This window comes from Pagrus major, chromosome 2 (genome assembly GCF_040436345.1).
Source record: "Pagrus major chromosome 2, Pma_NU_1.0".
In the NCBI taxonomy this organism is placed as follows: domain Eukaryota; kingdom Metazoa; phylum Chordata; class Actinopteri; order Spariformes; family Sparidae; genus Pagrus; species Pagrus major.
In genome coordinates this window covers 18,626,767-18,652,968 of record NC_133216.1, presented here as the reverse complement: position 1 = coordinate 18,652,968, position 26,202 = coordinate 18,626,767, and the positions used below count along the sequence as shown (strand labels likewise).

At 40.2% G+C, this 26,202-nt stretch overlaps 1 protein-coding gene across 1 annotated transcript in view; it reads left to right on the top strand.

Moving 5' to 3' along the window:
* LOC141017873 (F-BAR and double SH3 domains protein 2-like) overlaps positions 1-26,202 on the top strand; it is a 73,270-nt gene that overhangs the window by 22,957 nt on the left and 24,111 nt on the right. The window contains exons 4-10 of the mRNA XM_073492669.1: positions 11,005-11,084; positions 11,503-11,647; positions 11,809-11,942; positions 14,174-14,228; positions 14,464-14,592; positions 21,081-21,203; positions 22,368-22,463. Of these exons, the coding sequence (XP_073348770.1) occupies positions 11,005-11,084; positions 11,503-11,647; positions 11,809-11,942; positions 14,174-14,228; positions 14,464-14,592; positions 21,081-21,203; positions 22,368-22,463 (762 nt within the window). The remainder of the gene's footprint in view (positions 1-11,004; positions 11,085-11,502; positions 11,648-11,808; positions 11,943-14,173; positions 14,229-14,463; positions 14,593-21,080; positions 21,204-22,367; positions 22,464-26,202) is intronic.

The window sequence follows — 26,202 nt, the reverse complement described above, 5'->3', positions numbered from 1 at the left end:
GTACCTGTGAAGATTGCGAATCACTTGAAGTCCTGTCTTCGCTGTCCTCTCCCTGATCAACTATTGAGACCTGCCAACTTCTGTCCACTCTACATTGCAACTCCACTCGTTGAATTGATGTGCAAAATCATTAAATATAAATTTAGGTAGATTTGTAAGAAATGTACACTTTTCACAGTGCAGCACGCTTGTACTTGTATAGATTGCTGGAAATATGAGGTTCCAAAGAAATATCAGATTATCGGTATTCTCGTAAAGCCTCACCACAAGGCTCAGAAGTTTTCTGTTAGCAGTCAAACTTTGCTGCTCAGCACATTTGTCACAGATAAAACTTAAATTGCTTGAACTGTTAAAATAATGCTTGAGGGTTTTTTGTTTCAGGCATGTAGCTATAGTCAGAGTATGTGAGAAGCCAAACACATCAGAGGAGATAATAAAACTGCACTGAATGTTGAAATGTTCAAACGGAAGTCTTGAGCAATAGTTCAGTCCAACTTAAACTGCTGCTTTTCTTTGTAAAATTTGGCAATGCTGAAGTAATATTTTGCAAACTCCTTGAAATGCAATCACAGTACTTCCTGCACAGAAAGCATGCTCCTATACTTATTTAAGATGTGATAGCTTTTTTATGTTCTGATTGGCCACATTTTATTTCATTAAATAAATTTATGTTGTGTTACTTTACATGGTGGGATCCACTGATTTTAGTTGCTTTTAGTATCAGATTAACTGACAATATGATAATAATCATTAGTTGCAGCCCTAATCATATGTTGTAATTATGAAAACCTTACAATAGTTTATGTTATAGGTTGGTTGTTGATAATGAGATTTTGTAGGGAAGTACATCCTCTATGTATAGCCAACTTTGATCAGGTGCTTGCAAAAATGCGACCATCTGATTTCTTTTTGACTCAATCTTCAGATGAATAGAAACTCACAGATGTGCTGCAGACCACATTTGGTTTCACTTCCTATATTCTTGTTAGGTTATTCACAGATGTTCCAGTGTTTCTGGCTCTTTTGGGTATTCTCCTTTCATCCTGTTTTCAGATTTTTACGAATCGCTGCATAGTAATCATGAATCATGTACATAAGAGACAACGTAGGCATTTAAATAAGCCCTGTATCCACTCAGCAATATTCCCGTAGTGTACTGCTTCTTGCCCCTAGCAATTATTCTACCCAGCAAGCAGTCCTAAATTATGTGAGCAGACTTCTTTAACAGGCAGGATTTTAATCTCAGAACTCGCACTCCCAAACTAACAGAAGGTCTGTTCTCTCCAGTTTATACACACAAGCTGTCTTCCTTTTACTGAAGGCTGAAGGCCAGGTTGACCTCAGACACAGCTTAAGCTCAAAACACTGGAGTTCTCGTTCAAGGGGGATTATAATTGGTATTAACAGTAGTCGATTTTCTTACATTTTATATACAAAACAATTTGCAAGTAAAAAGGCACGTAAATTGATAATCAGAATTCCTGGATGCTTTTCATTTGGTCACCATTACTTCCAGGAGAGAGTCAGAGATTGAGGAAGGAAGTCGGAAAATGAGACGAAGTGTAACGTGAATAAAACTTGAAAAGCTCATTTTCAGGTTCATAATTGTATTTAGGTTTACTACTAGAATAGGTTTACATGCTTTGGTTCTCTAAAAACACACCAGTTTTCTCATACTGTCCAGTGCTGCAGCACTGTATTCCCCCTCTGTCTGTAACGCTCTGTTTTAGCTCCTGTCTCTTTAAGGCCCGCCTCCCGAATATCTGGTCTCTACCCAGTGATTGGTCAGCTAACACATGCCTGACCCAGCACAGCTAACAACAACAGAGCAGTTGTGCTAAATCAATTCTTACGTGCCAAACTAGCCGTTAGGAATAAATTATGTATATGTATGACATGGTCACTGAATTAAAGAGACTGCTAATGAGGCGTTTCAGGAGCAGTGTTTTCTGTGGGAGAGAGGAGCTTCTATATGCACAAGAACCTATATAACACACTGAAGGAAAGGAAGAAACTTAAAACGTTGCCTCGTCCTTGAATATTTCTTTGGGTAGACACATTTTCATCAGCACTGGTGGTTAACAATGAGGATAGCTCCCATGATTCCACGCTACGTACATATTTAGCTTTGATTAATAGACCCTTAGCGGCAGAAATTATATACTGCATGTTGGAGATAATGTTTGTTGAAAAATAGCTTTAACCCCTGGAAACAGAAGGTTATTGAGAGCAAAACTGCTGCAGCATCTAGTATGTAGATCACCTTAAAATTGATATTTTTAAACACACTGGGTAAGAGTGACTGCTTCCTTACCATGAAATTATTTTCAACCATTAGACAGACACTTTGAGTTAGGGTTAGGGCTGTGTCAGCATACCATGCTCTTACCAAGCAATAATTGAGCAGCATCTAAGTAGAACTCAAGCAGGTCTTCCAACAACAATGTGAAAGATTCCTGTTGTGTTTTGATGCTGCTCAGCTTACGCTCCCGTTCATATAAACACACATCTATACAGACACCCCTGAGAAACGCTGTCAGCAGCAAAAATCCTCCTGCAGCTCAATGAAAAACATTGTATAGCATCACCCATGCAGCTCTAAACTACATATTACCATACAAATATTCCACTATATACAGCTGTCCACACCGATAACCCCTGTTTTGTAGTCCTAAGCGTGCATATAGATGTGAGATGGAAAGAGTAAAGAGACAGGAGAGAAGTGCTTGTTTGTCTTCATTTGCATGCAGTTTGAATGATTAAGTGAGAGTTTCCTGCGGTCAACCCCTCTGGTTTCAGACACTCATTATCTCCCCCTCTCCCTCACCGTGTCTCGCTCTCTCTCCATCTCTCGCTATTCTCCCTCTGCACTGTCTTATTCACCTTAGAAATAGAGGTTGCCTAGCAACAACCCCCCCTGCTCAGTAGGACAATGGATTCCCTCCTAATTGTAGGTGTGTGCACGTATGTGTGTGTCTTCATGTGTAGGAATGTCTGAGGACAGGGGTTCTTTTATAAATGCACAACGAATGGGAAATAGATTTTGTTTCAACATCAAATTCGTTCTTTACTCATATCACATTAGCATTTTATTATGACACGTATGCCCTTGATTCTTGTCTCTCTCTCCTATAGACAATCACTTAGCCGACCGCTGGTGCTTACTAAGGGAGTCTTCGCTCACTCATTGGCCCCCTCCTGGCAATACAGACAGAAATCCAGCCAATCACCTGAGAGACAGACAGAGGGAAAGTGAGAGGAAGGGGGTGAGACGGAGAAAGAAATAGACACGAGCGACATGATCGAGACAGAGCTAGAGAGAAAGAGCAGAGGGTGATGCATAGCGATAAAGAAAGTCAAGATGCTGTCGTTTAACCTTCGTCCTCTCACTGTGTCAGAGCAGACACCCCCTCTGTGAAGGACTCAGCCACAATTACCAGCCGTCAATCAAAAGCTCCATGTTTTCTGTGTGTCTGTTAGCTTGCGAGCGTTAGCTATTTGTCCTGTATTCCCCTCCCACGATCAACATTGCTGGAATAGTTTCAGGCTGGGGTCACACTTCACTGGACTGCCCAAAAAGGCCAGCCTGCTGTGGCTGTCACTGTGTGTCGGTGTCCTTCTGCGCTTCCGTGGTGCACTGTTCCCTGTAAATCAGCCTTAACATTATGGGTCTGCTTCATGGTCTGTGAGATCTCTAGATACATTGTGAATTCTAAGGTTGAGTTCATACATAACATCTGAAATAGTCCACCCACTGTCTCCTCTCCTCTCCTCTCCTCTCCTCTCCTCTCCTCTCCTCTCCTCTCCTCTCCTCTCAAAATTTTATTTTCATTGTCGTTTAATCATATTTTCTCAATTAATTTATTAGTGTTTGGTCTATAACATGTCAGAAAATGATAAAAAATGTTAATCGGTGTTTCCCAAAGCCCAAGATGCTGTCCTCAAATGTCTTGTTTTGTCCACAACCCAAAGATATTCAGCTTACTGTCACACAAACTAAAGAAACCAGAATGTAAAATGTTTTGTAATCACTCAAACCGATTAATTGATTATCAAAATTGTTGCCTATTGATTTAATAATTGACAACTAATTAACTAATTGTCGAACCTCTGCATCCATTATAGCCAACTTTTTACTGTAACTATGCCATGAATCTATTTCATGAGACTATGGTTGGTGGCATGTAGCAAGTTCCCCTAGAAGAAACTTTTGCACATTTTTAAGTAAAATGCATCAATCTGGTACACATTAAGAGCAAAATTAAGAGGCTATAACACGAATAACATTCACATAGATAAGAAATTGTAGATAATATCAAATGCAGAAAATAATAAAATATAACACTGAGCTTGACTGACTGGTGGTGAAAGATGTTTTGCTGGAGCAATGGCGCAAAACATTCGATCTTTAATGCTATTTTTGTAGACCATTGTGAATCTATAGCGGGGCAAATTAGACTTCAGCGGCCCGCTAAAGTCTATGTAATTAATAGGAAATACTGTTATTATTTAGACCTAGATATGGTGCTGCCGCTGAGCCTTGCTTCCAGATTTGCCCAGTGGCCATTTGCGGTATTGCAATGAAAATTCACATGTGGACTGGAAAGCAATTTCACCATAGACCACCATTATAAAAGAGACGTCTGTAAAACTGTTGACAGGACACCTCGAACTGCAAACAAGGTCAATCATGACTCTTTTTATTATCAATTTTTGATCCATGGAGGTTTTATATTTGTAAAACTTTGATCAAGCCTAGGAAAATGATTCAAAAATCTGTCCATGAGCCGAGTAGGAACTTACAGGCCAGAGAAACACTACTGCACTGCTTAGGCCACATAACCAGAATATAAACACGGAAGCAACTTTTTATATAGGCACCATCTTTGCATCCTGTATGTATCTCTGTTATAAATCTATGAATTATGTATGTTTGTGATGTATCCAATATGGCACCAATATTTGATCTACATTGATTTTTTACCAGGTTAATAGAAGGGAAAGGATGTTCGAGAAAAGCATAGAGATCGGGATGAGGAAAGTGATGATTTCTCCTTTATCTCACTGTCCTCTTTCACACATTAACACACAAACCTGCATCACACGCAATCCCTTTTTACAACACGCCATTGCTGTCTATTGTGGTCTTCTTTTTTGTAAACAAAAGCATCGAAGTGCTGCATCCTCTCTAACCCAATCCGAACACAACAAACTGACACAGAGGCAGAGAGCTTCAGGGCAGAGGAGTGCAGACAGGAAGAGGAGGGAGGCAAAATCAAGTATATTGATTTAGGAGGAAGTTTAGAAAGTGAGGTGGTTAAAAAGGAAGACAGCAGATAGCGAGTGACTGAGCCAGAGACAGGAGAGAAAATAAATACGTGGAAGAGTAAACAGAAGGCCGAAGTATCAAGGTGGCTGTCTGTGGAGTTATTTGGCAGGGTGTGCAGCTGAGAGAACAGTGATGAATGAGCCGCAGAGGCATGAATGAATAATAAATTATGATTAAAATATGACTTGATACAGAACCTCTCAATTAAGTTTCCTCTAATGTAATCATCAGTTGCCGTTTTTTGGCTCAGCTAAGAGCTGCCTGGACAAATATTGGGTGTGGAAAATGAAACAGCAAGTCAACAGTAAACATATCATCCTGCGAGAAAATACAGTCGCCTTTCTGGCCAATGAACAACAATTATGTCACCTTATTTTGACCTGTAATTGTAGTGTCTCCCATGGACTTGTATGTAATTTAGAAAATGTCAGAATGTAGTTGTGAAATGAACTCACAGAGACTGGTATACCATGATGAAAATAATTACAGGCTGTTAGCTTAGTAACTGACAAGCTTAAAATACACAATATTCACCCTCCCTTCCTCCTTCTGATATTTTTTCTTGGTCTGTCAACCTCTCTCTCTCTCTCTGTCTCTCTGTCTCTCTCTCACACACACACACAAACATGCGCGCGCACACACACACACTGGTCTCAGGATATCCTCCTGTCTGGGTACCCTGTTTGCCACCCGGACCACAAAAACAGGATGCATGTTTGTGTGTGCGTGCGTCTCTTTCCCTGCATGAGTGTGTCTTAAAAGGAGTAGTTCCACCTTAACCCAGACCACACAGGAAGGGCAGAGGGGTTTCCATAGCAACATGCTGTTCAGGTGGCTGTCAGGTGATGACAGCATAGAAAGGAGGATGGAGGGATGATGAGATGTCCTATAAAAAGACGGGATCTGGGGAGAGAGTGAGAGAAAGATGGAGAGGAATGAGGCATGCAGGGATGGAAGAAGAAGCAGTCAGAGAGGAGAAGAGGGAAAATGAACAAGCATCAGAAATCCTCCTGAGTCTGCCAACAGCACCTCGGTGAAGCTGTCACAAATCAGTCACTCTGTGTGCATCTCACCATTCAGTGATTGCCAAGTTTAGCTGTCGTTGCTCTTGCTCAGATGACAGGTCCGTCACCATGGACTCATCTAAAGAAGCTTTCAAAAAGCTTTGGAGCCAGTAAATGGAAGTTGTTGGATGGGGTCACTATAAAGCAATGTTGAGACAGCACCATCCCACTGCTTTATGTTTTGTGAAGATAATACCATGTATAAATAAAGGAGAGATCTGCGTTTTTTAAGTCTGCAGTATTCAATATGTACATTAGAAAACTCTGACTGCAGTTATGGGGCGCTGCACTTGATCCTCCTGTCCATACTGGCTGTGAAGAGATCTCTTCCTATTCCTAAGACTATTCCAATGTAAGAGCCCTTGATCTGAGCAAAAAATAGTTACTGGGAATTCATTTGGCACATAGTATCAGAAATGTCCTGCACAGAAGAGTGTAGAGTATCTAGGAAGAAAACGAAATAAGTTGGGGTCACATGAAGAATATTTCTTTAATCTGATTGAAACATGTATACTAAATAAAGTGATCCGATGAGATGTGCGTTTACATGGCCCCAAAGCATTTCAACAGAACATAACTTTTTCTGATATGCGCAAAGTGGTTCCGCCCATTGTGAAGCGATGAAAAAGAAGAATTAGGTCTTTTGCTTTACTGAGAAAATTCAATTCAATCATTCATTCATTCATTCGCTGTGCCTGTTAATACCGTTTTTAAGATGGACCCACACCTTTACAGCTCATCAAGAATGGCAAACATGGATTCCGGCTTCATTCATTGTTCGTTTGTTTTCGAGCTTTTCAACCATCGAGGTGATCAACAATCCTTTAATCTTTGAAGATCTTCAACAAAAATTCTGTACCTCCTGGAAGCAATGTCACCGAATGTTACTCCAGTGTAAGACAAACATGCAAAGGAAGGATATTTTTATTCCATTATTAGGCACCAATATTTTTCTATGGAACGGATTATCAAAGGTTTACGCCACCCCTCTCGATCTGATTGAAAATTTTTCAGATTGGGCTGGACTGGATCTGTCTCACCATCGGCCATTTTCATTCTGATTGGGCTGTGTAAAACATAAATGAGAGATTGCAATCATCTACAGACAATCTGTGTTTACCGACATTGGTTTTACAAAGCCTTCTCAAGCCCATGTAATAATATCCTTTGTACAATCATGTGTTTCACAAAGTAGTAAACCTTGCCCCATTCTTGATTGCGAACAACTGAGCCTTTTGAGGATGCCCCTTTCATACCTAATCACGATACCATCACCTGTCACTAATCAACCCGTTTACCTGTGGAATGCTCCAAACAGCTGTTTTTGGAGCATTCCTCCACTTTCCCAGGATTCGTTGCCCCTGTCTCAACTTGTTTGAAACCTGTTGCTTGCATCAAATTCAGAATAACTATGTATTTATTGAAATCACTGAAGTTGATGAGGTAGAACATGAATGTACTGTTTTTGTCAAAGAGGATTCACAGATTATCACATTCTGCTTTATTTATGTTGAGGGTTGTAATCATTTAGTTTATGTTATGTTATTTGCTTGTAGTAAAACTGGAAGGCTCATAAAAAGGGGGCCTTGATCGATTGTTTTAAATTTAAGTTAATAACATACATTACAGACATTGGAGTTTTGTTTGCCTGTGAAGATTATGCTTCCCCATGCGCGAGTCAATGTCGATTTTTATATTTGAGAAAATGGAAGCGTGGCTGTTCTGGATAAGTGACAGGTGTCAAAATCTTACATTGCCCTTTAGCCAAATCAAGTTGATATGTTCCACATTCTTCCTCTGTCCCCCATTTCCACAGTGTTTTGTTCGGAAAATCTCTGCACAGTAAGCGTGAACACAAGGACTGATTTCAGCGACCAACTCTTTTGGCACATTGTTTTAAGACATACAAGCGAACCTGTCCTTAAATGAATGTCAACTGTCAGCTGGTTGAAATGATGTGCACATAGTGTCCAGCAGGGGACACTAATGAAGACAAATCACAGATGTCCAGCTGGAACACATTCAGGATATCTGACACATTTTGACTGTTGCAGGGTGCAGTGTAAGTCACTTGTTCAGCAGCAGCAGCAGCAGCAGCAGGTTTTATGCTTTTTTTTTGCACGATTTGAGTAATTATCAGACAGGAGAGTTAAACTGATGGCGAGCATCGTGGTGTGGAAGTCAAGCTGTCAAATCATTCTTCCTGTCAGCCTGCCAGCTCACAGTCAGTGGCTGTTTCAGCTGTCAATAACTGTCCTCACTTAACCCCACCCCCACCCCCCCCAAACACACACACATAGATGTTACACACTCAAACAAATGATCCCTGTTTATACAGCAGGAAAGCAATTAAATCCCAGGCCCTTCTATTGCAATTTTAATGTTGTGTGTCCCTCCCGCCCTCCTTCACACACTCTCCCTCCTTTTCTAACAAGCACACTCACACAGTCTCACAGCCTTTCATCAAAACCGTCCACACCCACTCCACCCTTCCCTAGAGAGAGTACGAGAGAGAGGTTGACTATTCTTGAAGCAAACGTGTTTCCTCATGCATTGGACAGAGCAGTTTTTGTGCCCTAGGTACTCTTTGTGTGTGTCTGAATTTACTTCATCTGGTGTTTTTCTGGCACATCACACCGCTTGCTGTAGCTTACGTCAATGAGGCTGGCATTGGCTAACCATTTCCGGAAGTACACAGTTAGTTAGAAATAGGTTACTTCTTCTTCTGCATGTAAGCTACATTCATCTTGAAGGCAGCTCTGACACAGTATGACCCTTACACTCAGTTTAAGTGATGGCAAAATATTTACCCCACCGCCGGCTGCCAGTTTACTCAAAGAGGAACACTGCTGAGGTAAAATGGGGAGTTGTTCTTAGATTATCAGATCTCACTCTTCTTGTCCCGTCCTCTGGAGGATTTAGCTGATGGGTGCCAAGGGTCACTGGGCCACGGTCTCCCCCAGGACATGAACTTGAGTGTCAGCTAGAAGGACCTCAAATTTTTCAAGAGAGGGAACTGGTAGATGCTTTTTTTTTTGATGGCCTCAATGACCATCTGTGAAAGGTGAAAAGGGCAGGATGAGAGAGAGAGAGGGAGAACAAAGATAACCTAGCTGCTTGATATTAGAGAGAAGTGGAGAAAGGATGGAGATATGTGGAAATAATGAATGACAAGGCTTCAGTTAGGAGGATGAGGGGAGCGATAGCAGAACATTAGGCTTGTGAGACGTAACCAGAGAGTTAATGACTGGGGGACAAAGGAGGAGATTTGAAGATTTACAGGCAGGGTGATAAAACGGATAAAGGGAAGAATGTGCCTTGGAGGGCTGGAGTATCATTGTGTTCCTAAGCTGATTGGGTTGTTGTAGCTGTTGTTCTGGTTTGTTAACAACTGTTTTATTAATGAGGATTTACGCTCCTACCCAGCCCTACACACACACACACACACACATGCACGCACGCACACAAACACACACACACACACACACACACACACACACACACACACACACACACACACACACACACGCACACAAACACACACACACACACACACAAACACACACTCCTCCACCCTCCACAGGCTCACAGGGGCAGAGTGTCTGCGAGTTGTTGCTACTGACACAGTGACCCAGTCCAGAGGATGTAGGTTACCCTTTCTCGCAGCCCTTGGGTTTCTGCTCGTACTCACAGGAGCTGACTGGCTGATTCACAGCTGCTGACACAGAGCTGATCCGTTTTATAGTGGAAACAGCTTAGATTTTGGCTGTGTACAGAAATATAAATGACTGCTCAGAAGAAAACGGCACTCGGCAAGAATAAAGTCAAAAACAGCCACATCTGAGATGTTCACACTCAGCTGGGTACTTAGTAAAGGCTTGACCTGGTTACTTTCCCCTTACCATGCAGAGAAAATTTGAAAATATGTCAAGTAGGTAAAGTAAAACCTACAAAATGTTTTTCAATGGTTAGTTTTTCATGCCTTTTTCATGAAAATGTGCCAAAATAGGTTGTTATGTTATGAGAAACTTCTAGCAGTCCTGCCACAGTGTCTTAAAATCTCTCTTAAAAACTACGGCGGCAACTACCACATTTTTTCATTGTCAACCTGTCGTTTGTTTTCCAGATTAATTGATTAGTTGTGTGGTCTATAAATTGTCAGTCAATGGTGAGAAATGTCCATCAGTCTTTGCCAAAACCCAAGATGACGTCCTGAAATGTCTTGTTTTTTTCCATGAGTGAGTGTACTGTCATAGAGGAGTAAAGAAGCCAGAAAATATTCACATTTTAAGCTGGAAGCAGAGAATTTTTGCTTTTTTTAAAGTCAAAATAAATGTGATCAAAATCGATTATCAAAATAGTTGCCAATTATTTGAATAGTTGACAACTGAACGATTTATCGACTGACTGTTGCAGCTTCAGAAAACAGTGCTGGTCAACAAAACATGTGCTTCTTTCTAACTTAACAGTTAATTCACTGGTGATACTGTCCAAATCTCTTGTCCCTTATTTGCTTCATTCACCTTAGTTACTGTAATTCTGAAACGGTACAAACTAGTCACAAAAAAGGAGATAATCAGTGCCTCATCATTGCACTTGTGCTTCTTTCAGGCTCTGCAGAAGTTAGCAAGCTCGTACCTAAAGAGAGACTGGCCTGGAATCAACCCTGATGATCAGAGGACAGACTACAGGTAGGTAAATGTGTGTGAGTATGATACATATAGAAGCATGCAGCCACATTTCCCATAAAACACTCTGATGAAATTCAAATCTTGCTCTCTGCTGGATTGTTTCAAAAGTCTTGAAAAAATATAATATGGTCTAAGCACATGTATGAGTCAGTGTTTACCGTAACAGAGGCACTGAAATATAAAACCTCAAGCTGGATCCAACTTATTTTGAAAACCAGAAATGGAGACATTAGCTCTACATTTCATAGTTTTACTGGTGTTGGTTTTGTGTTTGCTGGTTCTAGCAACTACTGCAACACTTAATACATAAATCTTTTCCCGTTCAAGGTGCAGGAGAATATTATGGTTTTCTAGCCAGTCGCTCATGTGGGTGCAAGTTACAGAACAGCAGCTTTTTTGTGCTTTTCTCTCCAACTAGGAATGTGTATGCAGTGTGGAGGTCCTACTTAGAAGGTACCGTGCAGGTGAGCCAGTCCAGGCTCAATGTGTGTGACAACTACAAAAGTCAAGTATCAGATCCCGCCAAGACTGTTCGACTCTACAAGGAACAGCAACTCAAAAAGGTGAGCGAGTGTGTGGACTGTGAGAGTTAGTCATAGTTTCCTTAAGCAGTATTTGTTCTCCATCCCTCTTTTCAACATGTATTCATGTGTTCGCACTGAGTTAACGTGACTCATGTCAGTCTGCTCTTTCTCTGCCTTGTTTTCCCTTCTCCCGCTCACAGACCATAGATCAGTTGAGCGGCATTCAAGCAGAGCTGCAGGAGTCGGTGAAAGAGCTGGCCAAAGCCAAGAAAAAATACTACGACTGTGAGCAGGTTGCCCACGCTGTACGAGAGAAGGCTGACATAGAGGCCAAGTGAGTTCACCACTACGGTGTGCATGTGTGTGTGCGTAGAAATTAAAAATGCTGTGACTGAACAGATGGTCTCCATTGTCAGAAGGAATACTATCAAGAGTACAAAGTTGGTTAACCTCACAGAGAGAGAGTGAGAGAGAGAGAGAGAGAGAGTTATGTTGTTATGTTCTGTCCGATTGTTTGGACAAGTTGTGTTTTGATGCTTTGGCAACATTGTTGTAAAACTTTCATGCCAATAAAACCCCTTTGAATTTGAATTTGAATTTGAGAGAGAGAGAGAGAGAGAGAGAGAGAGAGAGAGTGTGTGCGTGTGTGTGATAGAGAGAGAGAGAGGGAGAGAAACATCATCATTAAGGCTGAGAGAGGCAGTCATCTACATGCTGTATATGTTTATGAGAGAGAGTCAGGCAAAGTAAATACAAATTTAAAAAGGGAGAAAAACACCACAACTGCATCAGTACAGAACACCTTGAATTGGAAATCTGATTGTAGATCTTTTTTTTAATAGATTTGGTACTTTTGATACTATCGAGTGCGAATATCGTGTTGTTTGATAGTGTTAAAAGTAATGATGCTTTTGACAACTTTAGTCAGTAGACATTTTAAATTTTAAAATGGTCATTTCTTCCTTCGAAGGATTTTACTATAATGAAGCCTTGCAGTCCCATAAGTACTACCAAAGTTTGATCCAATAGTGTTGAGAGTTGTTTCTCTCCCAGCCCTAGGTAGCAGCAGCTATGGTGGCATTTTCACTTCATTGAATTCTCAGGCTCCGGTTAGCTCCCACATCGATTGGCCAGTCAACTCTTTTCTGTTCTCTATCACTCAGTAGAAAGACACAGCCACAGAAATTACTGCATTGCCGCTGTGCCATTATGTGTGTGTGTGTCTCAGTCGAGCAAAATGCCGAGACATTACTCATTGTAGGGTGCAAGGGACACACAAGAAGAAAATTGGCATGAATGCAGAGACACAGACACAGACTTTATACTTTAACACCACTTGGCGCATAAAGCAGAGCAACATTGGTAGAAACACACCACACATAATCACACGTACAGACAAGCGACAGACGTTAATGCGCCGTAATGCGCTTTACATGCATGTGTGAGAGTTAAGGGAATGCTCACAAAGGCAGTTTTCATTGCACAAAAAAGCAGACCACACACAAACACACACGCATGCATGGACACAGGCTCACTGCATCATTTTCTCGGGCAGGTCTTTCTGATATCACCATCTGTATAAATCACAGTGGCTGGATCAGGCGGAGATTTATTGCTGTCACGCTCCAGCCTATTCAGGGTCAATATATGATGCCTGCTTTGAAGCAGAGGTTAGACATGAGAGTTACGATGTAGAAAGCTCTGAGTATTTTTCTCCTTTCTACCTTACCCTGTTGTTAATATTTGTTTATTAAATCTTTGTGAATGAATCAAGTGCCAACAGAGGTGTTAAAAGACAACAATGTGCAGGGTGTGAGTGTACAGGATGGTGGGTGGTGTTAGTGCATGTCTTTTGCATAAAAGGGACCCTGAGGAGTTTTTTTTGGAAACAAACAAACGAAATCGATGTTCAGTGTGCGTTCAGTGTCATTTTGGTGTGTTCATTAAAATACAAGGCCAAACAAACATGTTTAAAAGCTGATTTTTAAAATATTTTATAAAGACGACATGACTGCAGTATGCATTACACGTTAAACAATAGTTCTGAGAGGAGGGATGAGGGCAAATCTGATCAGAACTGTGGAATATTAAATCATCCTTCTTCGCTTGCTACACCTTAGCCTTTCTTACCCTCAGGTGTGCATAAACTGCATGTTATGAGCTTCTTTATAAAATACAAAAATGGGAAATTATAAATTATCTTATCGGTATCGGCCATCAGAAGCACGTTATTATTGGTTATTAATATCAGCTGAAAAAATCTTTATTGTGCATCGCTTATTTTATATTCCACCAAGTTTGTATTCATGTTTACTTAGTAGCAGCCTTCTTCTTCACTGCCTTTGTTGGCACAGTGCTGCGTTGAACGTGTGGACCAGCAACAACTTTTCACGAGCGGTAGTGTGTCCTTGTCTGCACTTGTGATACTAAACAAAAATCATTAGTTGTCCCTAACTCCACAGGGTACCTTTAAGCGTGCAAGCATGGATAACTTCATATTAATTTGCCAAAGTTAAAATGAGAAATTGATTAACCTTCTTTACGTGCTCTTGTTTTGTTTTTCAGGTCTAAACTGGGTCTTTTTCAGTCAAGAATTAGTTTACAGAAAGCAAGTGTAAAGGTAAGAGGGCTCACTCGCAAAGACACAAAGACTATCCCTCCCTCTTAAGGCAAAACTTTCAAGCAGACTCATTTAAGCCATGATACGAAAATAAAAAGTTGTTGTTTGTCTTTGCCTCTCTAATGAGCCCTAAAGCTGGAAAGAAATTCATGTTCTGAAACCACTTAAAGCTTAAAGCTCCAGTCTGTTGCTGTAGTGCAGTGTTGCAATATTGTCTGTCTCTCTTTCATTCCAGTTGAAAGCTAAGAGAAGTGACTGTAACTCCAAGGCGACACAGGCCAGGAATGATTACTTGCTAACGCTAGCTGCTGCCAATGCTCACCATGATCGGTACTACCATACAGATCTACTGCACTGCATACAGGTAAGTCAGGTCGCATAAAGATAAAGATGTGAGTGGTGTGAGAGAAAATTCTTGTCCTTTCTGATGAATGTGGACATTTTAGTAAAACTGCATTTGTATTACACTAATAATACCCAGAGGGATTTTCCAGGAACGGGGACACATTTTCTGATTCGCAAAATTCAAAGTGGGGGAGCTACTTTGAATTAAAGCTGGGATAAAATGTTTGCTTTATGAGTGCACACAGTCAGACTCCCTCTCAGCATCACTGAAGTAGCTCGAGAGGGGAAAAGCGTACATGAAAAAGTGATGATTTCACAGTTTTGAGTCTTCAAAGAAAGTCATAGAGTTCTCTGGATTTATTATTCCAAAGGGGCTTATGTGAAGAAAAAACCTGCAAAATGAGCCATCCTTACTAAATGATTTGTAGGCATGAAATTTGAATTTACACAATGTTGAATGAACTGTAGCAAGAGGAATTCTCTCAAAGCTTTGAGAGTTTCTCAATTTAAAAACTGTTTTGTACCGACGAGACAGTATGAAAGGTCACCAAAGGATGGATGCAAATAAGTTTGCTTTTTTTGTACCGCATCTGGCACTTTCATGTGGCATGCAACTGTGTATCACTGATGACTTGATTGTGAGTTTTGTTAATATGGGTGCGGGATGCAGGTTTCATCATTTTAAGTCATCTTAACCTCATCACTACAAGGTAATCATGTTAAAGCGTTATGACACAGAAGCCACTTGTCAACCCTCATTTTTCTTCCGTCAGTGTTAGCAAGCTGCTGTTTGTGTGTAGAAACACTGTGCTCTATCTGGTACTACATGACCTTTCTGGCACAATCACAGCATCAAAACACAGGAAGGAATCAGACTAAAATATCTGCATGCAATTTTGGTTACAAGACAAGAAATCCAGGTCTGTTCACTAATTTGGTACTTGACTTAATAATAAACTTTATTCATAGAGCACCTTTAAAAATAGAGTTTACAAAGTGCTTGGACAAACAAGCAAAAGCAGGAAACTTGGGAAGACTGTATTACAGAATAAACACTCAATAGTCAAGCCAAACACAAGGAAGTCGAGTCTAAGGTGAGTTAAAACAAGAAGACAGAACAGAAAATGTAAAACAAAAAGAGACAATATGAGTCATTACCGGTAAAAGGACTAAAAGCCATAAGACAGGCAAAACACAGAAAAAGAATGAGAGAGGAAAGGTAATGCAAAAATAGAGATAAATTAAAGAATAAAATCAATATAGGACGATAAGAAGACTAAAATTGAACACAAATAATAAATCCACCTAATCTGTAACAATGATACTTGTGGAGTATTGCCTTAAATGCCCAATGTGTAGGATTTAGTGGCATCTAGCGGTGATGTTGCAGATTGCGACCAACTGAAAACCCTGCATCTCACCCTCCCCTATGGTGGCCGCCAAACTGGCGAAAGGTAGAGATGCACCATTAATTTATCTGCCCGATATTGGGAAGTTTATGTTATCGGCTATTTATCGGTATCTGTGAAATGATCATTTTAGTTGATAATTATAGACGTGATACGCTCCGGTGTGCATAAACTACAGGTTAGGAGATTCTTTCAAAAATACAAAAATGTGAACTTATCAGTTATCTTATCAGTATCAGCCATGAGAAGCAGGAAATTATTGGTATTGGTATGAAAATATCGGCCATCCCTAGTGAAAGGCCCTCTCTAGAGCCAGTGTTAGGTTTGTCCGTTCTGAGCTACTGTAGAAACATGTCAGTGCAACATAGCTCTGCAGAAGAGGACCTGCTCTCTTTGTAGATATAAAATGCTCATTCAAAAGTAGTAAAAACACACTATTCTTAGTTTCAGGTCATTATACCTAATGAAATCATAATTATGCATATTATTTTCCATTTCTGCCCCATAATCCCTCTAAATCTTCCACACCGGACCTTTAATTTGGTAATAATCTAATAATGAGTGTGCATGACAGACAGACACATTCACACACAGAAAATGACAGTCCTTCCCAGACAGGCACACCTCAGCAACTTTGTGAACATAAGCAGCTGAGTGATGGTGATGTCATCCTTTTAAATACTGTGCAAACATGTCAGTCTGACACACACACTCACAGATATACACAGACATCACATGTGGGAGGTTTTTCACAGTAATCAGTCTCAGACATGACTGATTTTGCAGCACACACACACAGAGAGACATGCACATTGGTTATGTGACTTGTTTTTCTTAAGGTGAAGCTCATTAATGTTCCTATCTGCCTGTCTTGCTGTCTTTCTTTTTCTTCGGCTTTCTGTGTCTTTCTTTGCTTTTTCAGCCTTGGATAATTTCTTCAGATTTTCTTCTCCCTCGCCCTCACATACTCTGCCCCTCAGGCATGTATGAGCATCTATAGTACGAGGCCATTCTGAATAATAGATCCTTAGCTCCTTGTGACAGAAGGACAGGACTGCGGGGAAATATGCACATACACAAATACATGTACGCAAACACACAAAGAAAATGAGGGACATTGCCAGAGGGAACCAATCTGCTCGTCCCCTCTCCCTCCACTGCAGTTTTATACAATATTTGTTTTGTTTACAGGTCTTCACCTGAAAGTCACTGATAACGCCAAAATCTGCGTCACAATAAAAGTTATTTTCACAGAAAGTTTTGCTCCACAGCGAAATGTTTAGAAACACAGCACAGAAAACGGCATCAGTGGCAAACATAAGAATAATAGCAGCCATAGAATATATGCATAACCAATACATCCCAGAAAACAGCAACCCAGTTTTTTGTGTGGCTTCTCCATTCATCATGTTTTTTTAGCACTGTCTCCATTTCAGACTATATTTATATTCCTCCTATAAAATCAACCGTACTCTTTGCATTGCTGTGAACACAAGTCATTGGATGTGGCCATGGGAGGACATCTTGTAATAGGGACATATACCTCTAAATTACTTTTAATCAGATAAGTTACAGACAGTGGAGGAAGGAGTTCTTTTACTTAACTAAAAGTACTCATACCACACTGTAAAAACACTCCATTATAAGTAAAAGTACTGCATTTAAAATCTTACATTAAGTGGCAATGAGAAGTTTTCTGTTTCAATGAATTATTATGAAGTAAATGTTGATTGTACAATGTTATGGACATAGAATAAAGAAAGCATCTGTGTTTACATTGGTTCCCCTTAAACCTCGCTATCACTATACAGTTTTGTCTACCACCGGGCACGTGTTCACCAGGGAAAAGGAAGGTTTATTTGCCATTTATTTTCTATTATAGACTAAATGATTGAATAAACTTGCGTTTTTTGTGTTGTTGTTATTTGCGACTCTGAGGAAAACGGAAACAATCCAGTTGTCTTTGTAACAGCAGCGCCAACAATAATACCACTTGAAAACACTGAGGAGGGGTAAGTATGGAAATACCATCAGGAAAATGTACTTAAAATATTAAGTTAAAGTATTCATTATGCTGAAAAATGGCCGCTCTGACTGATCATATGACATCATATTATTACTCATGCATTAATGTTTAAGCAGCATGTTATTGCTGTAGTTCGTTGAGGTAGGTCTAATTTTAATTTATTTAATTTATTTTTTTAATTTTAAAATGATTAGAAATAAGTTAGAATAATTTAAATAATTAAAAGGAAAAGCAGCAAATCCTCACATTTAAGAAGCGTTTGTAAATGTTTACATGAAAAATGACTTGAGCAATGACGAAAATAGTTGCCTATTAATTTTCTGTCGATCTACTTACAGACTAATAGACCAAGTTATGTGGTTTAGTTATAACAAAACATCAAATTTAATATATATTTCATATGCTTTGTATGCAAAACATCTATTTGTAAAGTAACACACCCTGTAAAACAATTGTAGTGCGGTAAAAATGTACAACATTTGCCTCTGGATTGTAGTGGAGTATAAGTAGAAAGTAACAAGTTAAGTATAAGTACTTCAGTCAACAAACTTGGTTACATTCCACCCCTGGATACACATAGTTCTGTGGCAGTGGAAGTTCATCAGCTCCCTTTAGCTAAATCAAGACCTTCTCTGCCTTTAATGTTAGACCATACAGAGGAAGATACTGAGCTGACTGTGAGAACATGTCTGCGAGATAAAAGAGTGGTTATTCTACTGAATGAGGGATGAGAACTTTTGTAATTGAAGGCCTTGTGTAGATCTGAACTTCACTTCATAAACACTAACTACACTGACTGTGGATGCAAGAATAACATGTATCTTTCACTGAGAGCTACTGTCCTTGTCAATGCGACAGTTGTTGTGAAAGGGCAGTGGAGGAACAGCCTGCTCCACATCTCCCTCTGCTGTTGGCAGCCGATGCTCTTTTCACCGCCCGTCTGCCAGACACACACTTACACCTCTGCTGCCCTGTCTGCTCCACTGTGCTGCACTTATTGTTCAGACTGATGCAGTCATTCAACCCAAACACACACAGACACACACACTGACCAGTGATTATGGGGACGGGGCTTTTTCTGGAAGCTGACTCACTCCGTTTCAACACTACCGTAAATGGATGAAAGAAGGAGGGGAGGGAGGGAAGAAAGGGGGAGGAGGAAATGAGCAGTGATGAGGGAACATTTAGAGAGAAGTCAGCCAACAACACACCCTTAATGACATAATTTCCTTGTCAAATTCCCATTGTTTTAGTCTGTCCTGTGTGTGTGCAAATGTTATATTTGTGGCGGTTAAAAACATGTTTTCGTATGTGTTTACTCGCGTGTCTGTTTAAGAAAAGTGAGTGTGTTTGTTAGTGGGAGGTTGCAGACTTGGCCTAAAACATCCCCTGGCCAGCACAGAGGGAGTGCAGGTTTCTGAGAGTGTGAGCTTTTATAAGGTACTTTGGCTAGAGGAGAGTGTGAGCGTCTGAGTATTTGAGAGTTTGGGTGTGTGTGTGTGTGTTTGTGTGTGTGTGTGTGCATGCGTATGCGTGTGTGCACGTGTGTGTGTGTGTCTGCGGTCTCTCTGTTTTGTTGAATTGGAATCTGAACCCCTTCACCTTCCCCTGCAGCTGTTGGAGCGCTATCCAAAGAACACTTCTCTCTCTCTCTCTCTCTCTCTCTCTCTCACACAGCCTGGCTTCCAGCTTGGCAGCATTACCACAGCCTCCCCATAGAAAGGCTGTTCATTTGGATGGCATACTTCATTAAAATGTCTTTATATCGGTGCATCAGAACCTGTAACGATAAGAGCTGTCAAATGAAAACATCTGCTCGGTTTCTGTCCTTCCTTTGACTTTCTACCTCTCATTGTTTGTCTCTTTCTCTTCTCTATTTCCTTTCTCTCTTCCAGAGTTCACTCCATTGAAACCTGTGTTCTGTTGCATAAGGCAACATATTATATATACTCCATTGAGATTAGAAATTATTTTTAGAGTTGGCTGTGATGCCAGGCCAGTGGTGGCATGCATGCATGTGCGTGTAAGAAATCTCTTTGTAAGCTGTTAAATTGATCAGTATTTCTTTTTCTTTATCCATCTTTAATTTAAATACCCACACAGGTGTTTTATATTTGGAACGACTAAACTCATGCTTAAGTTGTCTCACTCTAACATGTGCAACAAAACAAACAGGAGAGAGGGGAAGCTGTCAATCAATCACAGTGTGTACACGCCCACACAGTCTTTAGAGGAGCTCTAATCACACAACATGGGGGTTGTGTTTATATCATATTGTCACCTGAGGGCAGAAACAACATGTCTAACTTTTCTACTAATGTGACTCGTGTTTTTTGAGAACTGAAATTGTGTAAAGAATGGGCAGTCTGCCCAACGATGCATGAATACTACAAAAGCTTCTGGTTTCAGTGGAAATTATATCAATGTGTTAGCAGATTATATGTAAACTATAGCTGCAACGATTAGTTGTATTGAATTAATCACCAGCTATTTTGATAATAAATTAATCAGTTTTAGTAATTTTTTTTAAGAGAAAAAAGTCACATTTCTCTGATTCCAGCTTCTTAAATGTGTCTTTACTATATGACAGTAAACTGAATATCTTTGGGTTGTGGACAAAACAAGACATTTGAGGGTGGTATCTTGGGCTTTTGGAAACACTGATTAACATTTTTCGCCATTATCTGACATTTATACACCACACAACTTATCAATAATTGACAGAATAATCGACAATGAAAATAATCCCAAACTTTTTCTGCATATCCCTTTTTTGTGTTAACAAACTAGTGCAACTTTAAATAACACACTATTTTACAAAGATGGTGTCGTGTGACGGTGATAAATTAATTTGCTCATTATGTCTGAATGAACAAAGTACTGTATGTTGCTAAAGCTTTTGTAGTAAATAGCCTGACTCTTTGACCCTCTGTCTCTCTTCTGTCTGTCTCTTTCTTGACGTCTCCTCCTGATTCACTTGTGCTCTTGACATTATTAAGGATTATAGAATTACATTGAATTAATCCATTCTTCACTGTAAACCAGAGACCCTTCTCTCTCTCTGTCCTCTAGGCCTTGGATGGCAGGATCTACGAGCATGTGAAAGACTACCTGGTAGCGCTGTCTCGTACCGAGCTAGAGGCCTCCCAGGCTTCCCACAACACCTTCCAGTTCCTGTTGGACAAATCCACCAGGGTGAGTCAGATGTGGTGAGAGACAGAGACCTTCTGTATTCATTTAAGTTTAAGTTAGTGCTTGTTGAAATGCAAAACAGATACCAACAACATCAATCTTCTTGACATCATAGCATGATCAAAGTGCTAATTTTGCCAAAACAATGTCTATTTCTTCAGTGAGGTGAATGGAACACCTTGACATTTTGAGTTCATTTGTTATTACTCAGCACTATTTTTCTTACGTATCACGCTGGGGAAATTGTGCCTCGGATTAGAGTTTGGAAGAATTGTTCGCACACAGCATTTTAATAAAAACAACTTGAAACTGTGCAATGCAAGAATGCAAACAAGTCATCTCGAGGGAAGCCAAAAAATAAATGCTGAAACACAGTCAGTAAGAAATAAAGAAATGTTGTGTTTGTGTGTCAGTGTAAAACTTGCAGTCTGTTCTAAATGAAGCTGAAACCATTCTCAAAGGGAGAGGGATCGCTTTATAAGCAAAACACCACACCATGATTGGTTTTCGTTAATACAGCGTATGCAGGCTAGTCAGCAGAGTTCAACACCTCTCAATACACCATCACCTGCAGCAACTCAGACAAGCACCCACTAACACCCAATGACATCATTTAAATCATTTCCGCGTGAAATGACATAGTCACAGGTATTTATCAGCACCAGCTCTGATCAGCACCATCAGTGTCCACCCGAGTTGACATGCTAATTTTCGCCACTTTTCTTGCACGATGCTGTGACATGCATTGAAGTTAAGGAGTTACTTTTCCATTCTTCTCTGTTGAACATTGTTCATTGATTATGAAATAACCACGATAACATTGTTAGGTACAACAGTGCCAGATCAGCAATCAGAAAAAGTGTTCTACTTCGTGTTTAGAGTCAAAGTACTTTTTGTCGTTTTTGTCTGAAGTTACTTGACTTTACTATGCTCTCCTCACAACATGGATGCCATTAAAGTGACACTCTAAATATCAAACCCAGTGTATGTGTGAATACGAAGTACTCACCAACCGAAGGTGTGAAATGTGGCTGCAAAAATGTTTGTAGTTCAATTCGGCGAACAGAAGCCACAGTCAGCGCCTGTTTCTCTGAGGTCACATCGGATTCCAATATAAACTTTTCCGTGGCCCTGGATTAAAACGGTCTCCTTCTGTCTTCCTCTCAGATAATACAAGAATTCAACCAGCAGTTGTTCATGCAGGAGAACCCAGTGTTTCACAAAGCACACGACTTCCAGTTCCAGCCGAGCGAATGTGACACGGTGAGATGCACATAGCTGCACACACGTCCACTGTATTCATATCCATACACATGCAGCTCTGGGCTGTTGGGCTGTTTGAGTACTATGTTGTTGAGCCTGTATTGTTTGTATATGAACCTGTTCACACAGCAGTACAGTCGCTCCATCTCTCCCTGCCTGCCTCTTTCAAACAGACACACATGTGGTCGTTTCCTTCCTCATTCTTATTACGTCCCCTCAAATATTGTATTTTGGATATACTATATGGCTAAAATCCTGAGCACATCTCAAGCAGCTGAGTACCTTTCATTCCGATGATTTTAGAGAATCCCATGAATACATCTGGGGCTGAGAGGCTTGCCAAGCTGGAAATCAGAGAACCATAGCTCTGATCATTCTTATTCTCCAGAGAGATATCTTTGGCTCTTTTGTTTCCAGCCTTTGGATATTTCTTTATGTTAGGATGTACTTGTCCACTTAACTAGTGTCTGGTGACAGCATGCCAGAAGCATGAATCTGCTCTGTGTTCTGATATTAATAATTTCGACGACAAGTGTTACGCGTCCACTGGGGACTTTTCTTTGTAGTCCGAACTTCTTTTCATCATTTACGTAAGCTAAACTTCTTCTGTCAAATCGAAATGGTTGCTGAATGTTAAAAATATTTCAAATTGTCATGAATCGATCAGCACCCATGTGATCATGTTGCAGCCGTAGAATCATGCTGTCTCACCCCTCATGGGGCCTTGTTAAGGATTGGTGGCTGAAAAAGAGACGTCTCCCAGTGGACCATGGTCCTAATTCCTCTACAGCTATCCTTTTCTCTTGTGTCTGAGTCACTTTGTGCTCTCTTGTTTCTCAGCTTCTCTCACTCTCTCTGCCAAATGTTCTTTCCCTCTCTGATCTTTTCCTTTCTCTTATACACAAACTGGTGCTCTAACATTTCTCGAAACAATGTGCTATTCCTTCCCTGTGTCTTCCTAATCCTGTTGCTAACACTTTTCCCTGAACTTTCTTTCCATTAACCTCCCTCCTTGTATTTGTGTGTCTGTGTGCCTGCACTGCTGCTCTTGGGTACGTGGGTGCGCGTTTGCTCTGCTGTGCGTGTGTATGTGCGTGTGCCAGACTCTGAGCTCGGTGCAGCAGTTGGTGGACATTGAGCCGTCGCCCGTCAGTGCCATGAGAATGACCCTGGCACAGGTAGTCTTAACTGTTGTTAGCATTCCCATCCTCATTCCTGACACAAAACATGGATCATCTACTCCATTCATGTCTATTTATTTATATGTCTGTCTTGGTGACATTCACTTGATTATGTACATGTAACTAAGCATGGGAAATTATTTTAATAATGTTTAACACCTGGTACGATGATTGGCATTCCACTGAAAATATATGTGCCTTACATAAAATGACTGCTATTTATGTATAGACACATTGATTTGCATAGCACACTTCATCATCAGTCTGGTGTATGCTCAGAATCAAACCCACTGCAAAAGAAAATCTGATTTAGAAGAATAGATTTCATATTCTGTTGAAAAATGATGATAATTCCAAGGTTATGCATATTTCTCTAAGTCTTTAAAGGCCTATCTGCCTCTCTCATAATGATGGTTTAGGAAGAGAGGTCAATTAAAGGTAACAATAAAACACTGAGTCAGGTCACTGACCTGAAGACACAATGTTAAAACATATTATACATGTCACTCTCTTCTTAATGAGACTGCTTAAATCTAAGGTTTTTGTTGGACAGCTGCTTTCTTCCATGACTTAACCCTGCACTCCAGACAGTTAAAACACATTAAAACAACAACACTAACCTTTACATCCAAATTACCTTTCTTGGCAAGCAGCGTGGACCCATCCCTCTTCCTAAACAGAATGTAGTGTAGCCTTTACAACATGTCTAGCCAGCTTCAACACAAAGACTTTGTACACAGGGGATTATGAGCATGTGCATGAGAAACACTTTCAAAACTTTATTCATCTTCACAACTAGCAGTCGGATCCATAATCACACAAATGGTGTGTGTATATTTTCCTCTTTTATTTAATTACTGTAAAAGTTATTGCAAGGAACTTAAGTTATCAGAACCCCCATGTGTGTCGGTAACATACCCATGATGACTGTTGCATGCTGCAGCATCAACACACAGGCGTGGCTGTGATTACACCTATGTCATCATGACCACCGCTGGTGTAAAAACTAAGAATAGTCATGACCAATATGTGTGAAGCTCTGAATTACTGGTTCAGATGAATTCAGTCACACACATCGTTTTAACTTATGTTTTATGTAACAATAGAGTAATCAGACTAGAGTAAAAAAGCAGCAATTGTTTCACATCTTTCTCATTTGATACCTAAAAAACTCATAATTCCTCTGACTACTAGCCTACACTATCTACCTACTATTGCCCTAGTCACGCAGTGTTTATCAGTCCTGGTCCCGGGGCCCCCTGCCCTGCTTGTTTTATGTTTTCCAACTCCAACTCTTGATTCAAATGATCAGCTTGTCCTCAAGCTCTGCTAAAGCCTGATGACGACCCACTCAGATGTGTTGGGGCAGGGAAACAAAAAGCAAGCAGGGCAGTGGGCCCAGGAACAGGATTGAAAAACACTGCCCTAGTGGTTGCAATGGGTTATATTGTGAGACAAATAAAATAGTTAGTTACATTAAAACATACATGACCTCACTATTTAAACAATCACAGACATTATCAGAAATATAAACTAGTAAAGCTTTAAAGTGACTCAGAGTTACTGTTTTTATCTTTCCTCTGTGTTACAGTAGTAAGGCGCACAGTACCAGTTCAGAATATGTCTGAGAACATTTTAAAGCCAACCTGTCCTGTGATCTGGTGTTAAATTAGCCATTACTATAGATGGGTTTCTGAGTGTTGTCACCAGTGAGATGCATTCACATGCAGGGGGTTGAAAACAAAAACTTTTGTGCTTTTTGTGCTGCCTGTTGATGTTTTCACTCACAGATAATTTGTCACTCTCCTGTAGAGCTAAGTTTGTGCAGTCTGGGTTAGCATTATTGCTGCTACTGCGTGCTGTTTTCTCACGGGAATATGTGTCATGTCAGCCAGGCACAGCTGACAGATGTCTAGCAAAGGTGGCATGTGGTTAAAGATAAAAAAAAGTGTTAGAAATGCAAAGATGAGTGTTGCATACATTTGCCCTTCTACATAATAATTTTGTTGTCGTTGCTTTATTTCTGAATGTTTAAAATAATGTTATCATGACAAAGTACCAATGAGTTTTCTACCCCGTGCTGCGTATGCATCTTTTATTGCTTGTAAACAAGAAACCCATCTATTAAAGCTAATTATCTTTGCTGCAGTGATATTACTATCAGAGCTCTGTATACCCTGCATTGTCTTGTTGCTCCAGGATAATGAAACAACAGAGCTGTATTTTCTTGGATTACTGAACAACACTGTTATGACAGTGGCGTCACAGCACTGTAAAGCTGTCATACTGTCATATCTTTGTGAGCAATACACTTCCAGCACCAAATGACTCATTAGATGCTGTAACCTTTTTGTTTTTGCATCATCTTTTGAGATATCACTGCGCTGTCATCGCTCTCCTGATGATAAATGAGTCAAATGTTTGGTGTGTGTGATTTCATTTGCACATTGATATGTGTGTTATGAGTTTAAAATATGATTTGCAGCAGGTAGAATGACCGCCTGCGTACTTGTTTTGCTTTTCTTTTTTTGTTGTTGTTGTTTGTGTGTGTATATTTT